The 20803-nt window shown below is 40.4% G+C and overlaps 1 protein-coding gene across 11 annotated transcripts in view; it reads left to right on the forward strand.

Moving 5' to 3' along the window:
- The window catches only part of FGGY (FGGY carbohydrate kinase domain containing), a 420251-nt gene that overhangs the window by 159813 nt on the left and 239635 nt on the right, over nucleotides 1–20803 (forward strand). For all 11 annotated transcript variants that reach the window (XR_009049724.1, XM_057712523.1, XM_057712514.1 and 8 more), the window contains one exon: nucleotides 6263–6378. Coding sequence is in view for 10 of the 11 variants with exons in the window: in XM_057712523.1 (XP_057568506.1) it covers nucleotides 6263–6378 (116 nt within the window). In the remaining variant the exon portion in view is untranslated. The remainder of the gene's footprint in view (nucleotides 1–6262; nucleotides 6379–20803) is intronic.

Consider the following 20803-nt stretch of genomic DNA (forward strand, 5'->3'; position numbering starts at 1 on the left):
AAATGAATATATAAAATTGAGTTTGTTGACTATATTAGAGTCTTTTAATTCTTCAATAATACTATTAATTACTATTATTTTTTTGGTTTACCTATTTCTTCAAATTTTCAAAGAATAATAAAATCTTTAAATAAGCTGTCTCTCTTTTCAGGTGCTGGTTTCTTTTTTTATTTCTAAGAGCTCTTATTTTACATGTTTCACATTATGTTGTTCAGTTCATGAAGTTTAATGAATGGTAGTATTCTTCTTTGAGCATTTAGTCATTGGAATCTTCCTGTTTGCCTTGCCCATATTTTTGATCTTGTATTCGTCCCAGATATTTATATTGTCATATTTTTAAAAATTGGTATTTGCTATTTCTTTGTTGCCCTTTTTTTTTTGAAAAAAAAGCAAAACCTCTTTATCACATTTTAAAAAAACTTGTAAACAAGATATCTCTTAATTTTAACCCCAGTGTGTTTATTATCTTTCACCAGTCATAGAATTCAGCTCATTCACACTTGTAATAACTGAAGTAACTGATTTCATTCTTTGTACTTACTCTGTTTATATTACGTTACTCCCTCTCTTTTCTTTGTGATGTAATTGGTTTAGTTTGGTTTCACGGTTAATTCCCTCTTTATTCCCTTAGTATTCTTTGTTAATTTGAGCATTCTACTAAGCTTTTTGTTTCCATTAGTGATTACCTTCTCATTTCTTACAACCAACATTAAACTTATGTTCTGCTCACATATACAAAGTCCTTTTCCTGCATATCCCTTCTCCAATGTCTGACTCTGATGTTTTGCTAACTTGGTATTTTCCGTTCCAGGCTATCATTGGATTTTCCTTCTCATATAGTTTACCTGTTGTGTTTCAAGAAACCTTAACGTTAGAAATTCCTATTTACATTATCATCATCTACTTAGACTTAAATATGTGTATACCCATGTATACATGTATATATGTGTGTGTGTGTATACATAGAGAGAGAGAGAGAATATGAATTAATAGCAGGGTTCACCACCCACTGCTTCCTCTAGTCTTTGATTTCCTGTCTGTTGAGATAGCTGCTCGGAACCAATTGTTTTTTGGTTATGTTCTTTCTCAAGTACTGTCCTTAGAGAACGTATATGGGAAGTTTACTTTTGAATCCTTGCACGTTGAAAATGTTTTCCTTTCCCTTGACAGCTGAATAACATTTTGTCTGGATATAGGATCATTTTTCTTAATGGTCTGTACATTGTTCCACCGTCTTCTACATTCCAGAGCTGTAGATGAGAATTCCTTAGCTAGGCTGAATCTCTTGCCTTTGTAAGTAACTTATTCTTTGTGTCTGGAAGCTTGTATAATTTTCTGTTTACGCTTGAAATTCAAGTATTTCCTGGATTCATTTCCTGGACTTAATGAGACTTTTCATCTGCAGGCTTAAATCTTGCTTCAGCCAGTTTAAAAAAAAAAAAAAAAAGCAATCTAGTGCTGTATTTGTTTAATTAGACCGTTTCCTTTATCTTTTCCTTTTTCACTTTTCTCCTTTTAAAAAAATTTCTTCTGGAATTCCTGTTATTCTCATGTTAGACTGTCAGATCTACCCTTCAAGCCTCTTATTTATTCCCTTGTTATTTCTTCTTGTCTTTGTTACAGGTAGTAAGATATTTCGTTCACTTGGTCCTCTAGATCATTAATTCAGTTTTTAACAGTGCCAGTTTTTTTTTTAGTCCTTCTAAAGAAATTTCTAATAAAATTGAAAATTAGTGGTTTTGGTTCAGTCTTTCTTGTCGCCTTCTGATTTCTCGTTGCTTTCATTACTGGTGTTCTCTTCCAGTTTTTTTTTTATCATTTCTACCTCACTGAGACCTTCCTCTTAGAGGTGTTCTGTATGATCTTCTCTCTTGGGTGAACTAGTCCCCTAAATTAGGTATGTTTTCATTTCGCCAACTCCTTAATGTGTGTTCTTTTGACTCTCATATAGGCTGTAGGCTTTTGTAGTCTCTTTGGCATTAACAAATCTGAAAGTAGTGAAAGATACAGCAGTTTCTGCCCTGGCATTCTGGCTGGCAGGGAGCAAATAGCGAGTGACCCTTTTCCCTGGGCAGACGCAGCTTTCCTTTCCTGCTGCCAATCTTTGAAACAATTCAGCCTGCCAGTGTAGCCCCTGTCTTTCTCATGTTCCTATCTTTAATTCTGATCCTACACATCACTCCTCCCGCCTATGCTCTCACACATGAAAAAGCACGCGTGCGTGCACATGCTCACACACACCCACACGCGCACACACACAGGCTGGTAGTTCAGCTTGCCTGAAAGTGAATAGCTATCCTGAGAGTGCAGGTTGCTCACTAAAACACCTGAGGGAATGACAAAACGTGGTCTTAATAGAAGCCTCAGAGGGAGGCAAACCTTTTGTTAGCTTGCCTTTACTTACTAACAAAGTCAAGTCCTGTACTTGCTCTCTCTCTGCTGGAGATTTCTGGAGAACCTGTGGCCTCCGATACACTTTCTAAATATTGCCAGTTCTGCTGCTCTCATACATCCATATTACTCAAGAGTTGATTTACAGAGACCCAGGTGAGATGGACCCTCAGTGTCTGAATAATCCTAACGGAGGAGGGAATTGCCAGAGGTAGTTCTGCAGCTGTAAGACTTCCTGCCTCCGGGGCTCGGTCACCTAACTCCAAGCATACTCTCTGGCCACTTATTCTCACTTGCTGTGAGAACTGGACATCCCTCTCCTTGCCCCTATTGGGGGTGGGGAGGGGAGAGTCCACCTTGAATAACTTAGTTATGCTGTAAAGTGTTGAGTTGTTTAACTATTGCTCTGTTACAAACCACAGATGTTCAGTAGTTCAACACACTAATCATCTATTTGACTCATGGGTAGCTCATTGAGGCTGTGCTCTGTAGGGTGGTTCTTCTATCCTCAGCTGGACTCACTCCGTCGAGTCTTGGCTGCCTGGAGATGTGTGATCCAGGCTGGGCTTGGTGGTCACTGCTCTGCCCCACATACCTCTTATCTTCCTCCTGGGAACAGTGGGCTAACCCCGCATGATCTTCTCAGAAGTGCAAGAGAGCAAGCAGAAACACATAATGTCTCTTGAAGCTTAGACCTCAAACTGGAATGCAGTCACTTCTGCCTCATTATTTTGGCCAAATCTAGGTAAAGGACAGAATCCAAGAGGTAGGAAAGGAGGCCCTGCCCACAGTAATGGGGGTTGGGAGGAGGAGGGTATAGCACTACATATGAAGTGGCAAAGGCTGTGCATATGTAGAGAGCAGAAGACTTGGGGCTGTGAACTCAACCTACCTCAGCTTTTAAGAATCAGAGTGAAACATTTCCACGTCATAATGCTACTTCAAAGGAGACGGCCATGAGGTTAGCTTGGAGGTAGTGAGGAAACTTGTGCAGAGGTAACACTGGAACTGGACCATAAGAACAACATAGAGTTTTCCAGGTAGATAAGGGTGAGTGAAAGGAGCATGAATCAATCAAGACAGAAGGGACAGAGAAGAGCACAGAAGTCTGCAAACGAACAGGGCATTTGGGGAGCGAAGAGTCGTCCTGTATGGATGGATCATTACAGGAAGCAATCCTTCCACACCATTTTTTGTTTCATTGCACTGCTCTTTCCAGTGAGCTGTCAGAGCTTCTAAAAAGTCAGAATTCCAGGCATTGTGCCAGGAAGAGTTGTCCTGCTGTATATTCTTCAGAACATACTGCATAGGTGGCTGCTTTCTTTATACCTCCAAAATATTATCTTGCTTAAATAAGGCGAAGGGTTTAACCCATATGTATTAAGTTTCTACTGGGACTAGTGTTCCTCCAGCATATCGGTGCCACTTAGCTTAGCCTAATGTGTTCTGCCATCTGTGCCAGATCTGAAAAAATCATTCATGATAAATAACACTTGTTTGCTTTCAAACGACATTTAGGTCTCACAGAACATGAGCTCTTTTGAGGAGCCCTCCCTGACACTTTCTTCCCCTTTCTTCCACCAGGCTCTCCTGTGAAAAGTTCTCATTTCTCTCTCTACTTCCTTCAGAACGTTTTTGTTAGGATGTGATTTTAGGTATGGTTATTTGATCACTTTGTGTTTCCTAAATTGTCAGCTTCTAGGAGAGCAGCAAACCATGTCTTTTGCATATATCTGGTTCCCCAGGGCCTAGCATAGTGCCAGGATCATAATGACTGAATAGTAGATATTTATTGAGTGAGTGAAGCAGTGTGAATGACTCAGTGAGACAGGCCTAGACTTTTGGCTCTGTGAGATGGGTAGGTTTTGGTTTATCTGTAAAACTGCAGGAGCTCCCCAAGTTTATCACTCACCTGTGGTGAGGTGGACAGACCACATTCATTCTCTAGATCTCCCATTCAGTCAGGATTCGTTGTGGCTTGACATGTGGCTGAATATGAACTAGGTACTGGTGATATGGAGATGGTTAAGGCTGGTTCTACTCTGAAAGAGTGGCTGGTTTAGTGGGAGAGATAGAGAAGGGAAGGGGCAAAGACAATCACTGTGCTAAGTGTTAAGATACAGGTATGTCCACACTGAACTTGGAGAAGAGGCTTTGGACTCAGCTGGCCCTCCATTGGGGCTTTTTTTTTCCTATTATATACAGTTATTAAAGGACAGGTGTTTTATAAAATCAGTGGGAAAAGCTTATTCAATTAATGGTTTGGTGAAAGTTGTACATCCATTTGGAAAAACATAACATGAAATATCAATATGACATAATAAAAATACACATAAGATTTCAAATAGGTTTGAACCACAAAAGTGCTTAAAAAAGATATAGGAGAATGTTTGTATACTCTTTTTTTTCTTATTAGTTATCTGTTTTATACATATTAGTGTATATATGTCAATCCCAATCCCCCAGTTCATCCCACCTCCCCCGCATTGGGGCTTTTTGAAAAGGGTCAGTCTGAACTGAGCCGTGAAGGCTAACCAGCAGGTAGACACATAACAGGGAAGAACGTTTTGGGTGGGATGAAGCAAAAGTTCCCAGGCACAGGGAGGTGAGCCGTCAAGGCCCACTATAGGAAACTTCAAGCAGTTCACTGTTGCCGAGTGGAGAAAGCAAGAGTGGGGACAGCAAGCGAGGAAGCTGGAGGTCAGCACGGTCACACGACAGCAGGTCACACGTTCAGGCTCAGCTAAGGACTGGACTTTTTCCTGCAGGGAGTGAGGAGCAAAGGAAGGGCTTTAGTCAGGGTTGGTATCATCAGATTTTACTGTGTAAAGTTTGCTCTGGACACAATGGAGGACAGATCGGAAGACATGGGACTCTTGGGAAGAAGATATATGAAGAAGCAGTTAATGGCACAGTATGATAAGGTCTGCGATACATTTGGTTCCTGCTCTGTGATCTCAGAGGAGGAGCATCTAAACTAGAATTGGGGTCTCAGTCTAGGCTAAAGGAAGTGTTTCAAGTTATCAGGGTGAAGAAGCTGGGAAGAATTTTCCAAGTGCATAGAGGTAGGACAGAGGCACAGAAGTGTGTAAGAATGTGACTTTTTCAGGGTACTACAAAGGATTCTTTATTGCTGGAGTATAGACTAGTAAGAGGGAATTGATGAGAAATGAAGCTGGAGAGGAAAACGCCATCCAGCAGCAAGTCTTCCTCCTGTTAAATACTGCTTTAGACTGCAGTTATCACGTCTATACCAGACACCTTTTTTTTTTACTTTTTTATCGTAGAGAATTTTGAACATGTACAAAATAGAGAAGTATAACGAACACCCATTTAACCACCCCCAGCCCCACAGCCACCAACCCGTGGCCAGTTCTGCTCTATCCCCAACACCATTCACTTCCCCTTCACTCAGTATTTTAAAGCAGATACCAGATAGCGTATCATTTTATACATCAATGTTTCAGTATGTATCATTTAGCTAAGTCTTTTTAAAAACATAACCATGATTATCTATTTCATACCTAACACTTAATAATAATGCTCAGTATCATCAAGTAACTAGTTGTAATTTCTGTTTATCTCACAAATGTCATGTAAATATGAATATAGATATAAATACAAATATTTATATACACTGTTTGATCCAGATCTAAGTAAAGGGCTGAGACCCTTTGGAAAGTGAAAGGAGATACTCTCAGTTGTTAACAGGTGTCAGTGAAGACTTTTGATTTAAACAGTGATGAATAATTACCTACTTCAATTTGTTCTACTTTTTCAATACTATTGCAGATATCTGGACGAGTATTTGGCAAAATGTAAAGGAATCCTGGTTCATATTATTGGTTCTACCTCTCTCCCATTTTCTTAGATCTCTCTGCTCCCTGGTGTGCAAATGGACATACTCTGCAGAGAAAGGCTGGGACGACAGTTTCTGGAAGATGGTTGGTTTGGAAGACTTGGTTGCAGATAATTACAGCAAAATAGGTAAAAAATAATTTTTTTCTGATTATGTGCATGTATACATGAAGATATTGGTGTTTGTTTTTTGTTTGTTTGTTTGTTTTTGTCTGAATTAAAATATAGGAACACAGCCCTGTTTTTCCAAGAGAAGTAAGTTATGATGGGTAGGCCATGACTAGTGGGCCCTTGTATTGGGGCTTATAGGAACTGAGCTATGAAAATCTGCCTTGAAATGTAGACTCTAAGACATGGAGTTAGACTGAGGAAGATACTTGCATGGCGCAGCTGCGAAGAGCATAGTCAAAGGATGTGTATGGGTCGTCTGCACTCAGACCTAGGAAAATGTCTTATGATTTAGGTTCAAGGAACCAGGCAAGGCCATGAACAGAAAAAAATAATTGAAGAGATCAAAATTGGAAGGATCAGGAACAAGACATAAACTGGAACATAAACTGGTTCCTGACTAAAGCCATAGGGTCCCTGACTTCCAGTTTTATGTGGCACTAACTGGGTAGTAAAGATGTGGATGACTAGTAGGAATTTACCTGGTAAAAGAATTCAGATACTAGGTACATGTAATGTTAGCTGATGTGTTAAAGTTTCAGGTTTGCATATTTATATCACAGAAAGGTGTTTATTTCTTATAGTTACTACCTATGATTCTAGTAAGCTGTCATCAGGTAAGCCATACCTGATTAAAGAGAAGTACTTCCTTGTCGTTTAGTGTGCAGGTGAGGCGGTTGTAACAAGTTTAAAAGTACTAAGGATTAAACAGGATGGCAGAGTATTTCCCCTTTATGTAGTAAAATAGAGGTCAGTGATCATCAGGCAGCTCTGCCATTCTCATAACATGTCCTCCAACTTTGGGTCCAAATTAGCTGCTTCAGTTCTCATCGGTTCCCAGCCAGTGAGTGGAAAGGATGCAAAGGACTGGAAGAATCCATCCACATTCCTGTGGAGGAAGCATAACGTGGAAATGGGCCACGTCGTTTCTGATTACGTTCTGTTAACCACCACTTGTTAACGAGGCCCCATTAGGCTTCAGGGGTGCCTGGGAAATGCGGTGGTTGGCCAGGCAGCCATGTGACCACTCACGTGACTGGCCAGACGTTGAGAGCTGTGTTATGAAATATGGGTGAATAACTAGTAGTGTCTGCTACAGTTTCAACCATGCTTGATAAACTAGTCGCCTAGTAGGTTATCTTGGTCCCACCTTTCTCTGGTGCAATCCTCATGACTACTCTCTCAGATTTCAAGAGTATAAGAGTAGAAATATGAAAGATCCAAACAGCATCTATACTGCTAAGCTGTAGATAACATAGCTCAGTTGTCCATGGTCTTTTCAACTGATAGCTAAATCTGGGGAAAAGAACAGAGCCAGTGTAGTATGCGGAGAGAACCCTTTTGGACTTTCTATGGCTCAGCTGAAACCACAGTAGGATCTGAGCTGGTAGGGAAGGGGAGGAGCCTGGGACCACTGGAGATGGGGGAGCTTGGGACCAGGGGAAGGGAGGAAGAAAGCAAAGCAGCAGTCATTAGTCATCACTGTGTTCTAAGTCCTTTGGTCTGTGATTTGGTAGGTAATTAAATTATTTATCTCATTTGGCCCTTGGTTTATCTTATTTGTCTAGCTGTTTCCATTTTACAGATGGGAAAACTGAGATTCAGTTCTTTTGTCCACTGTTAAGTTATGGGTCAGTTTTAGGGCGAGGGTCTCTGACTTTACACCCTTCTACCAAAGCAGGCTTACTCCTTGGGATATCTGAGACCTGAGGGAACTGATGTAGCTGTATGGCTGACCTCCAGAAGGATTAGGCAGCAGTCCAATATTTAGCACCCAGAGCCAGTTTGAGCTTGATTGGACCAAATATTCACAGTCCACACCTAGACAGGAGTTAGAGTGTGATGAACTCTTGGCTGGTGAATGGATATAACTTCACAGGGTATAAAAAGTATTAATACTTTAAGTCACATGGCAGTTGGTTTTAAAATTCTGGGTATTCAGACTGTCTGGAGCCAGCAGCTGAGATAGTGACTGGGGAATAGGGTCAGTCTTTTATTCTGGGGGCTGAGAGAGTCAGCCAGAGGATGGCGGGTCAGGACTCCAGCCAGCCAGACTGGGGTTTTGGACAGTGCCTCAGGTCCAGCAGGAGAAATGGGCAGCCAGACAGGAAAGTGATACTAAACCAAAAGCTTCTGGAGGACAGGGACTATATCTGCTGTACCCTTGAGTATCTTGGCATAGACGATGTTGATAAATATCTACTGACAGAATGTGTATGACATGAGCACAATTGTTTGAATTGAGACGAATTGGAAAGAGTTAAGAGAAAACTGTAGCAAAGAGATATTCCAGGTAACTTCATCTGCTCTGGCTATTGTAACAACATGCTATAGACTGAGCAACTTAACAGAAATTTATTTCTTATAGTTCTGGAGGTTGGAAAATCCAAGGTCAAGGTACCAACAGGGTACTTTAATTCTGAGGCCTCCTCTTGGCTTATTGGCAGCTGCGTCTTGCTGTGTGCTCATGTGGTCTCTGTGTGTGTGTGTGCAGAGAGAAAGCACAAGAGAGACTCTCTGGTGTCTCTTCTTATAAGGACACTAATTCTGTCAGATCAGGACCCCACCTTTTCGGCCTCATTGAACCTTAATTACCTCCTTACTGACTCTTATCTCCAAATATGTCACATTGGGGGTTAGAGCTTCAACATTTGAATCTTGGAGACACAATTTAGCTTACAACCCCAAGGTACTAGTGCACAAGTCATTAGAACTAAAGCAGGGCCGCTAAGTCCTGAGTCCCCAGTCTGGTGTTCTGGAGGCTCAGCATGAAATCCCTGCCTTGAAGAAGAACCATCGGGACTGAGTACCAGGGGAGGGGCTCTTGTCCCGTAATTGAGGGGTGCAGACAAGTTGAGTCTAAAACATTGAACTGGGAGCAAGGGTAGTTTTAGTTTTAGCACTGAGGGTGTGAACTTAGACGAGTTTCATAATGCTTGTATATCTCTATAGTCTTCCCTATGAAAGATATAGTTAATGGTAGAATTAAAACTAATAGTTTACTCTTTCTGAAACATACTATTGCATTACAACCATTATCTTTTTAAATTTTTGAAACAGTGTAGCAGAGTTATTTTTATTTGTCCTGTTCTACAGCTGAAGATACCAAAGTTCACAAAGGGGCAGGGTGTCTAACCTTTGACTGCACAGTTTGCAAATGGTAGAAGCAGAATTCAAACCTGTGTTTGGAGGATTCCAAATCCTGCTCTATTTTGCTGTATTGACTTCCAAATAATGTTTATTGTGTGTCTATAGCAGGCAACAAATAAATGCTAATCCTCCTTCCCCTTCTATATTTCAAGCACATTTCTGTGTGCTCTCACATACCTTGTTGCATGTAACTCTCACAACCAGTGATGAAAGTGCCCTTACCTTGTTTACAGATGAGAATCAGGGAGATAAGTAACTTTCTGTAACCACTTGCAGGACCAGTATGTCAGGATTGAAACCCTCCCAGTGGGAGGGCCTAGAAGGAGCTAATATTTTAGGAGAACAATTTCAACTTCAATTGCTTCATTGTTTAAGTGATTTTTAAAATTTATGTTCCCACCCTTGCCCTCAGATTTAGTTGTTTGTTCCTGAGTATTCCCATGGTGTGTTGAATGCAGCTTTGTTATAGTGCACATTGATTACCTGTTTACATGTCTCGATTCTACTGTAGGCTGTAAGCTTCTTGACCTGTGGGTTTTCACTTATTTACACTTGTATTCAGGTCCCAGCGCAAGACATGGCACATTTTAGCAACTAAATTACTTTTTGATTAATAACTGGGTAAATGAATGACTGGGGTGCCTGGTACTGGGATATCCACACTTTTGGCTTTTAAAAGCTCTAGTGATGTTTACTGATTTTAGCAGGGTCTTAGGTGGCTTGGGTCCAACTTCAGCTCTGATTTTCTGATTATTTTCATCTTTTTTGTGCTCCCCTCCCCCCCAACACAAGACCCATGTTTAATTAGTATATTAGCTCTGCTAATAGAGCAATACCTACAGGAAATATTCATTAAAAGTCCATAATGTTAATTTAGCAAAGTAACTTTATTAGATTTTGCCTGTTAAGTTAATGGATTTTTAATGGATGTCCTAAGGAGCCATATCATTAACCAGAATATTACCATACATGAATTAAAACTTACCCATTCATCAAAATTAATTGTGATGTTTCCTTTGATCTTCATTTCTGGTGAGTTGAACTTGGAGTTTCAGTCTGAACCAGAAGTGGAAGATGTTAAAGAAGATATGAACTGTCAGTTGTGATTTTCAGAAACTCCTCTGCAAGCTCCCTCCAGACAGTCCAGACCAATTCTTGGAACTATGAGAAATGAATCTCAGAAGCCTCCCTATGAAGTGTTAAACATTTCCAGTGGATTCATTGCCCATCAAATGTGGGCACTACAGTGCGAAACCTTTTAGCAGATTTGAACAGCACATCATGGATTTGAGCATTAATATAATTACCATAATTCGCTCCACGTGGAGCTTTTAGCCAAGTCTTTACCAGCCTTCCTGGGCTCATGCAGTAAATAAATGCTTTCCCCGAAAACTGAACACCTCAGCAACTGATAGTCTTATGGAGGGATATTTTTGAAATAAATTATTTATGAAGTGTAAGTTAAGGATCAAATGCAATATTTATATGGTGCATTTCAAGGACAGGGGAAAAAATTTATGTTTTAAGTAACTACTTGCAAGTTTCCAAAGATTAAATGTTACTACCTAATGTCTTCCTTCAAGGAGGTATTTGGATAGTGTGGTTTGGGAACATTATACAAAGTAGAAGAAAAAAATAGTTTTGTGAATCAAAAGAATATAGTAGACTTTTCTTGACAACTAAAACTATACTGCTTGATTTCATGGTCAGACCTGATGGAGAAAACCCAAACCCAGTGTTTGTAGGGAGTTACATACCCATAGTCTAATACAATGTTCTGTGTCAATAGGTTTGACCTTCAGTTCTATGTGAATCATTCCCTGGTTACCTATCTAATCCTAAACATCTATCAAAAGCAAACAGGAAGGAAGAGATCAGCAGGCAGGAAGGACCCTTAGGAAGAGAAGCAACATCCCACCTGTTCTGATTGATTATCCAGGCTCTCTTTCAGCAGGTCCCATTGCTTTTTTACTTCCTGGGAAAAGTGCTTCATTGTATTACTGGGACAGGCCACTTTATGCATGTGTACAGCACGCCTGAATTATAGAGTGATTATTTGCATTACAGAAAGAGCTTTGTTACATAAAAAGGTCCAGTGTGTTAGCTTACAGATCATTCGTTTTGTGGGGTCAGGGAAGCCAGGCAATGCAGAAACTTAAAGTCCAAGTAGAAGGGGTTACTGTTAAATGAGAGGCAGAAATGATGGTAAAGCAGATGTAAAGGGGACCATTCCTTAAAGAGAGGGAGACTGCACTTTTTAACTGGTTTTCTCTCCCATAATGAGACCACATTTTAGATGTTGGACACTGTGGGCCCTTCATCTGGCCCATAGTACATACTGATGAAGTATTTGTTGAATATAGGTTTGAATGAAGGATTTGATTAAGACCCCCCAGCTTTGATTGTTCCTAATAGTTAATGGACCCTATAACTTCTTTTGAACTAAATGATACTATGAGGTGATAGACAATGACTTTGTTTCATAAATTCAGTGTCCGCAGCCCTTTTTTCACTAACCTGTTTACCACTTAAGAAGGGCTCCTATGGAAGACACACCCCCACCTTAATGAGAGCTCATTCCTACAGCAAGCCTGTCAGAGACCTTCCTGAAAGGAATTATTACAGACGCCTTCACACACACACACACACACACACACACACACCCCAAAACAACTTAAACAGTTTATTTTAGGAATATTGGGAATATCGCTTTTCCATAGAGTAAAATAAACCCTGCAGTTAACTGAAGCTGAATTTTAGATATTTTTGTCCTGTAGGCTTAAAATTATAGCTAAGGAACCTTGACTAATGACACGTATGTGTTGGGGGCATAGATACGCCAGTACTCACCATGGTCTCACTCCAGAGTCTAACCAGTTGAGAACATTCTACAGAGACACCTGAAGCAAAGTGTGGTATTGACTTTGGTTAGACTGAATTAAAGAGCATGGGGAGAGATCCTACCGTCTTTTCTGAACTTTGGGACCTGCATGGCACTGACTTGATCCATTCATTGGCAGGCCAAGGAGCTGGGACAAGAAGACAAGACATCTGGCTGGGCTTGTTCAGCGTTTGATCTGCTGTTTCATCTGATAAATTTAAACTCAAACTCCCAAGAGCTCACTGGCCCACAGGTGGTTCAAATCCAAAGAGCCCACAGGTGGTTCAAGAAGAGAGACACATGCCAAGCCTGCCCTGACCCCATTTCAAGGCTGTGGCTCCACTTCCACATGGCCCCAAAGATGTTATTTTTTTCCCCCAAGTCTCATGGATCAGCTAAGCAATTCCTCTTTCTCCGGATGGAATAAGTAAAGAGTATAGAAGCAGGAAATGGGAGTATTTACACTAGTGCTGCTCCATCCTTGGGGAAAGAAGAAGAAATCCCCTTGTGGAAACACGCCCAAGGGGTTTTCACCAGCAATATTCATCAAGACCAGTGTTGGGAGCCTGAGTCCAACAATGTCGTCCATAGTTGTGGATATTATAAAATCCTTTTAAGCTATGAATAGTCAATGTTCTGAATGTGCCCAATAGAACTGGACATGTTTACAAGGATTTATCCATTCATCCCTTAGAATGTGAGACATTTTTCATTTAGAGCTTTGCTAAACTGCTGTCCCATCTTGGTATCACAAGATGCCAGTGCTGTTTTTAGTAATTTACATTGGGTGGTCTGGAGAAACCTTTGGCCACAGGTAATCGCAGTATTTTCCAGGGTCTGTGGGACCTGTTGTACCACCTCTTCCTTGTCCTGAGGGAGGTCATCCCTGTGGGTGCTCTGGACTGGGCTTTGCTTTTGACCCTGAGCCTTTGATCTTACCCTATCTACTTTCATCATCCTTCTCATTCCTGCCCAAGTCGAAGAACATGGTCTTTCCAGTACTCGAGGCAAGAACATATTCTCTGAGTATCAAACAATCTTACTTTACCTTTTAAAATTAAACTTCTGCCTAATGGAGAATGACCTAAGGGTCTTCCTGTCAGTTAGTGACCTATCCAATCATGTATCCATCCCTCCAATCATACTACTGAGTGCCTCCTATGTGCTAGGTGCTGGCCTAAGTACCAGAGATACAAAAAGGAATTCATCATGGTCCACCTCCTTGAGAATCTCATATCTTTGGGGTGATGGGTGGAGATAATTGAATTAATAATCTCGGTGGGTTTTTTTGTGTTCTTCAATAATCTAGAGATGTCCAAGCAGAGCAGGAAGTTGCTAATAAACTAGAGGCTGTATCAGAGAAGTCCTTGCATGAGATAGCATTTGAGATGTGCTGAAAAAATATGAGTAGTAGTTTTCCAAGAAAAGGGGAAATGACTTGTGAGGCAGAAGAAACAGCACAGACAAAGGCATGGAGGTGTGGAAGAGTGTGAGTGTCTGTGAATGGCTGGGTGTGGCTGGAGCAGTGGACCTGGGATGAGATGGGGATGAGTGGTGGAGGACTGGGTAGGAGAGGCGACTGGGTTTAATTTCTAATGGTACTTCTATCCTTCCTTGAAGCTGGGGCCACTGGTAAGAGGCTCAGCATCCGAAGATTGGCTTCATTGCTCTCAAGAGATGGTTCCAATTACTATCCTACTAATGCTGTAAATAAAAGTGAGGGCAGTTTTAGGAGTTTTGTAGCTCCTATGAAGATGAGAAAGTGTGTGTGTGTTTCCCAAGCCCATTTCTTTCCTTAAATCACATATAGTACCCATTATATACCTTCCCTTCCATAAAGATTTGTTGGGAATCTGAAACGACATATCAAATCAGAGAACATTGTGGTTTACAAAGCCTGTAGACTTGTTAGCTGTTACTTTTGAGTATACCTTGGCGCTGAAGGACAATGACCTTCACTCCCTGAATACCCTATGTTTCCTACCAGTGGGCCTGACAGAAGAAACTGTGCTCCCCACTCTTCACCACCCTTAGATTCCCAGAGGTACTATTTCAGCTGCTGGCCCTTCCAGGAATAGCCCTGCAGAGCCAGAAGGGCAAGGGAACAGTGATGACCACATCATGTTGTATGGTAATGGCTTTGAAAGGATTTGCTGTATATAAGGTTTCATGGAACTGCTCCTCCTTTCAGTATGGCATCTAGAAGATAATTGGGAGCCTCCCAAAAGTGAGGTCAGCCTCCAGCTTCTCTTCCTACCACTGGACAGTTAGTGAATACTGGAGTCAAGGGATCGTGGAGATTTTACTCTAATATCCTCCTTTTATGGGGGAAGAATCAAGACTCAGGGAGGCAAGCATCTTGGTGACAAAGCTGAGATCAGAAACCAGGTCTTCCAACTCCCAGTCCTGTTACACTACTCCATGCCACCTTTCCTGTTTGATATCTTTCAATAAGTTTTGGCCATTTAGCCAATCTGGATACTGTCACTTGAAAGGGACTAAGCACTAGGAGAATGTCACTGAGGGAAAGACTGACATAGGTGAATTCACCCAACCTGTTGTCCAGTGTTCAACCTTGAATATGCAGGAACTGAACTTTGCCCAAGCAGCTGGAAATGGTTGAATCTCGGACTATCTCAAGCAAGCTGTTAAGTGATTGATGTAGATAAAGTAAAATAATTAAGTAATATATTAGCCATTGCCTATTTTAATGTTTAAGGATTTGGTCACCAGAGTCAGACCTGCCTGAGTTCAGTTCTGGCTCTGTCATATGTATTGCTGGATGTGGTACTTGATTTTCCTGGGTGTTAATTGGTATATTATGAGGATTAAAGAAAATATTGCAGGTAAAATTTCTAACACATACTAAGTCTTCAGAAAATGGTACTTCTTAGTGTCTTAACAACTGTCTGTTCTCCTGAACACAAGCTTCTCTATAAGTTATAGGTCATGTATGCAAAGGCCAGTTCCATGTAATTATTACCAAGTTCTTCTGACTTTGGGGAATGTCTTTTTCTGAGCTCCACCTTTGGGTTCACACAGCTTTTTTTTTTTTTTTTTTTCAAGTTGAATATAATAAAACTAATCAGATGCCTGCTTCTAAATCATAATCTGTTTCTAAATCATAATCACATTCTTAACTCATTAAGAGGTTACCTTGATCTGAATTATAGGTTTTCCTAAATTCTTCAGTCCTGTAACTGGCAATCTTGAGCTTTTCCCCCATGAACAAGAAAGCACATATCCATAGGCAAATAAAAAAAATACAGGCTGCACTGGTAATAATTAACTGGGAAACTCAGTGACTAATGTTCCTGTAATGCTTTACAACTTTAGAAGAGTTTTTCTTTTCATGGGCTATCACATTTGTATTTCCCATCAAATTCAACAAATAGGTTTTAATACAGATTTACATTTGGGGGAACCAGAAGTCACGCGCTTTAAAGTCAGAAAGGCCAGGGAACATATCCCAGATTTACCTCTTGACTTTATAACCTTGGACATATCACTTAACCTCTCTGAGACTGAATTTCTTCATCTATTTAACAGATATATGAATACCTACCTTGCATTGTCTTTAGGAAGAAGTGATTTTATATATACATATGTAAAATATATGAAGTGTCTGACTTCTGGTAAGACCCCAGTAAACAATAACTAAGTTAACCAACAAAAGAAGATTTAGTACTCTATAAAGTATCATAGCAGAGCTAACATTGGGCTCCCCTGATGCCAAATCCAATGAATAACTAAAAAAGGATTTATGATCATTTTATTCAAAGGAAGGAAAACAAAGAAGGTTGGGCTAATGGGGTGTGAAGACAAGGTCATATTAATGACTGAGTAAAAAAAGAGAGGAAAGACTCTTATTTTCCTTCTTTGCTCTTGTTCACCAACTGAACAGTACTAGGTATTGTGCTGCATGCTGGGGAATGATGGTGAACCAAAGCCAACAGGATTCCTGCCTTCCTGCAGTGTTCAGACTAGTGGAAAGAGCATTAATCAATCCAACAGAAAATTGCCACTGGGGTAAATGCTACAAAGAACAGGGAAAGGGGGCTTCAAGAGTATAAATATAGGAAGGGTATGTGAACTAGTCAGAGAAACTAGGAAATGTTTGAGAAAGTGATGCTTAAAATAGGTTGATATGCATTACCTCTGTGAAGAGGGGTGGAAACAGTGTTTCAGGCAGAGGAGACAGCATTTGAATGACTCTGTGGCAGGAGAGAGCTTGGTGAGATGAGGCCAGTGTGGCCAGAGCTGAGAAAGTTGGAAGCCAGTAGGATGCAAGATGCTGCTGCAATCGTTATCCCAGAGAACTAGCTTCATTCAGATCAAGTGTGGCTGAGAGAAAACAAAACCTAAGAGAGTATTTTGACCATCTCAGTTAATTGTATATACTCATGCCTAACCAGGCATCCACAATGAAGAAAATAAGTTGTAGATGTGATCTTGGAGCCCCCGAGAATAAGATTAAAATGCTGCTTAGAGGTAGGAAAGGGTCTTATGTTATCCCAATTTTCCAAAAATTTGGTGCCTCAAAGCTGTTGATCTGTGTCCTTCATATTAATGATACAAGATATCTTGATTTTGGTTATTAAGCCTATAATTGTGGAAGAGGATGTCATTAGGAGGTAACCTGGGTTCACTGTGAATAAGTCCTTCTACCCTAACCTTAGGTGTTGCCTCTTTTTGAAATTCTTTTCTCAGTAACACTCTCCCTGTCTGGATGGTTGGTGTATAGACCAAGCTCCAGTAGCATCTGGTGCTTACATCTTGTCTGTCTGCTTTTATATCCTCTTGTAGACTCTCTGTGTTTTAAGACTCTTTGTCTTCTCTTTGTGTCGTAGCATCACCACTAAGTGAATGTTTGATAGAGGCATAGACGGATGGGGGAGATTGAGATCCAGCACAGAACTGTTGATTTGCCCACACCGCCCAGCCACACAACATGCTGCTCCTTTGGGCATCTCCATCTCAGTAGAAGGTACCACAATTCTCCAGATTGGTCAGGACACAAACCTAGAAGTCATTCTTTATGCTTCTTTTTCTCTCTCACCTTATATTCATCAACAAGTCCTTTCTGCTTTGCTCAGAAAGGAACCTGGAATTAGGTTATTCCTGCGCCTTTCCACCGTTCCCTCCCAGGTCAGCGTACTTTCATCTCTTGCTGGGTTAGTGTACCTGCCTCTTCACTGGTTTCTTTGGTTATGTTCTTCCCTCCAGTAATCCGTTTTCTACACAGCCACCAGAATATTATTTTAAAAATATAAATCAGATCATGTTACTCTCCCGCTGAAATTCTTCCAGTGGCTTTTCATTACCATTGGAAAAAAAAAATCTGAATCCCTTGCTATGTTCTACAAAGTCCTATGTGATATCTCTCTCCCTCTTTCTCTCTTTCTTATTGCTTACCATGCTCCCACTTAGTCACTGTCCAACCACAGCGACCTTCTTTCTGTCCTCAGACATTTCCAGTATATGTTACCTTTGCATTACCTCTGCCCTCTGTCTGACTCGGCCCATCTCAAGATAATCACATGGCTATCTCTTTCTGTCTGTTCGGTTCTCAGCTCAAATGACATTAGAAAGAACCTTCCCTTCCCACCACACTAGCACCCCCACCCCCTGCTCTAGCTGTATTCTGTTTCTCTGTTGTGTTTTCTTCTTAGCACTTGTCACTATCTGAAATTACCTTATTATTATATTTACTTATCTGTTTATTGACAGAATAGCTGCTCATTAAGTATTATTGAATAAATGAGTTAATTAGAATTTTGAGAACATGATAGATCAATAAAATGGCATAGAGGAAAAGTATCCTTAATGCTACACATTTTTGAGAATTTTTAAAGTTTTCTCATAGTGAAAGTAGACATTTGAAATGAATATGTTCAAAGTAGACATTTGAAATGAATATGTTCAAAAATGGATTTCCAAATGGCTGAGAAAGTATGTCAAAGACTGTTTGTAAAGGACCAAGTCTCAACCTACTCATGAGTCCCTGGTGTGGCACACAGCAGTGCATTTTAAGTTGCCCTTGTCAACATTTTCAATCAACAACTTAGATGAATACATAGAAGATTTGATGAATAAATGTGTAAAGAATACAAAACAAGGAACTGTAATTAATACACTGACTAACATAATCCAAAGAATGTTTTTGAACATTAGCAGACTAGAAGGTAGTCTAACCTTAACAAGGTGAATTTTTATCAAAGATTTATAGTTACGTCTTTTCATTAAAAAATACAAGGAAGGAATGGCAGAAGATAAAAATAGACATTTTTCCAAAAAAACATGCAGATGGCCAGCAGGTACATGAATAGATGCTCAACATCTCTAATCATCAGGGAAATGCAAATTAAAACCACAATGAAATATCACCTCACACTCTTGAATGGCTATTATCAAAAGGACAATAAATAACTAAGTGTTGGCGAGGATGTGGAGAGAACAGAGTGTTTATGACTGTTGAGAGGAACATGAACTGGTGCAGCCACTATGGAAAACAATATGAAGTTTCCTCAAAAAATTAAAAATAGAACTACCATATGATGCAAAAGTTCCACTTCTGAAGGTATTTATCTGAAGAAAATGAAAGCACTAACTCTAAAAGGTACATGTGCCCCAGTATGCATTGCAGCATTGTTTACAATATCCAAGACATCGAAGCAACCTAAGTGCCCATCAATAGATGAATGGGTAAAGGTGATATGGAATATATATACAATGGGATATTATTCAGCCATAAAAAGAATGAAATCTTAGCATTTGTGACAACATAGAAGGACCTCGAGGGCATTGTGCTAAGTGAAATAAGTCAGACTGAGAAGGACAAATACCTTATGATCTCACTTTTATGTGGAATCTAAAAAAAAATAAGTAAACAAAAAAATCAAGCTTGTAAATACAGAGAACAAATTGTTGGTCACCAGAGGCCGGGGGTGATGGATGTTAACTAGACTTATTGTGATGATCATTTCACAATATCTACAAATATTAAATCATTATGTTGTACACCTAAAACTAATATGTTATACGGCAATTATGCTGCAATTTAAAAATTACAAGGAAGGAAAAAAATAATGTATATGTAAACTCAGTAGTAACCTAGATTTCTTAGAGAATACTTGATTACTAAGGAGTAATGAACCAAGTAAATATTTGTTGAGTACTTATTATGTACCAGTCACTTCTAGATGCTTTATAACTTTAACTTATTTAATCCCTTAATCAGTCTAGGTAGATACTATTATACTTATTTTACTGATGAATAAGCTAAGGCTCAGAGAAGTAAGTTGCTCAAAGTCACACAGTAAGTGATGGAGCCAGAGACAGGTTTTCTCTAGAGCCTGAATGTCTGACCGCAAGGCTGCAGAGCCTCCTGGGGCTGGACTGCATTAATACAGCTGCACTATTCAGAGCAAGATAGCAGGAGCCACTTCTGGTCGGATTATATCTGAAATTCTGTGTCTCATTCTAGGCCTAAAATTTATAAAGGCCACTGACCAAAAAATTAGTTTATCTACAGGAAAATGACCCAGATAAATAAAGATAGTTTAGACCCAGTGAATGCAAGAAACAGTTGAAGAGTCTGGGGTTGTCTGATCTAATGAAATCACCCACCCAGAGTCAAAATATTAGTAAATCACGGAGCTAGATCCTAATCCAGGTCTGTCAGACACCAAAGCCCCTTCTCATTGCTGACTCAAGGAGATTACTTGAGATCACAAAAGATGCCTGCCATCTCTGAGGTCCCTTCTTCCCTTTCTCTGAAATAGCAGAGGGGAAAGAGGCCGAAGGATGTGGCTCCCAGATGAGTAGAACTATCTCGGCTCCTCTGAAATTCCAGAAGGAGTGAACAGTATGACACCTTGTAAAGCAGCATGTGTTTTAATCACATTAAAATGTACAATAAAGTTTTGATTTTTTTTTCCCTTTTTCTGAAAGTTATTAGCTTCTAGATCCCAGTTGGACACTGGAGCTCATGCCATGATTGTCATGCCTTTAGAGGACGTTTAGTTCAGTGTTCCTGAAAGGCAGCCACTTCCAGGGCTTGCCCTTCTCTGTTGCATTGAGCACGTGAGCTGCTGCCTCTCCTGCTTAGCTTCTCTTGGTCAGGCGGCGGGTGGGGGACCGCCTTGGCCCCTGAGGTGGCCCTTACCTCTGACTTCCTAGCTCCTCTGCTTCGCCCTTTACCCCAGTTCTGTAGCGTTTTGACGGCGAGATACCCACGACCTTTTCAGTTTCCCAGCACGGGCTCACCTTTCTGAGAACCCACATCAGAAAGCTGCTGTGGTCAGGCTGGCAGGTCGCTGGTTGACTCATGGCCTTCTCCAAGGTTTGCTGGCA

Source organism: Hippopotamus amphibius, chromosome 1, assembly GCF_030028045.1.
Source record: "Hippopotamus amphibius kiboko isolate mHipAmp2 chromosome 1, mHipAmp2.hap2, whole genome shotgun sequence".
NCBI lineage: Eukaryota > Metazoa > Chordata > Mammalia > Artiodactyla > Hippopotamidae > Hippopotamus > Hippopotamus amphibius.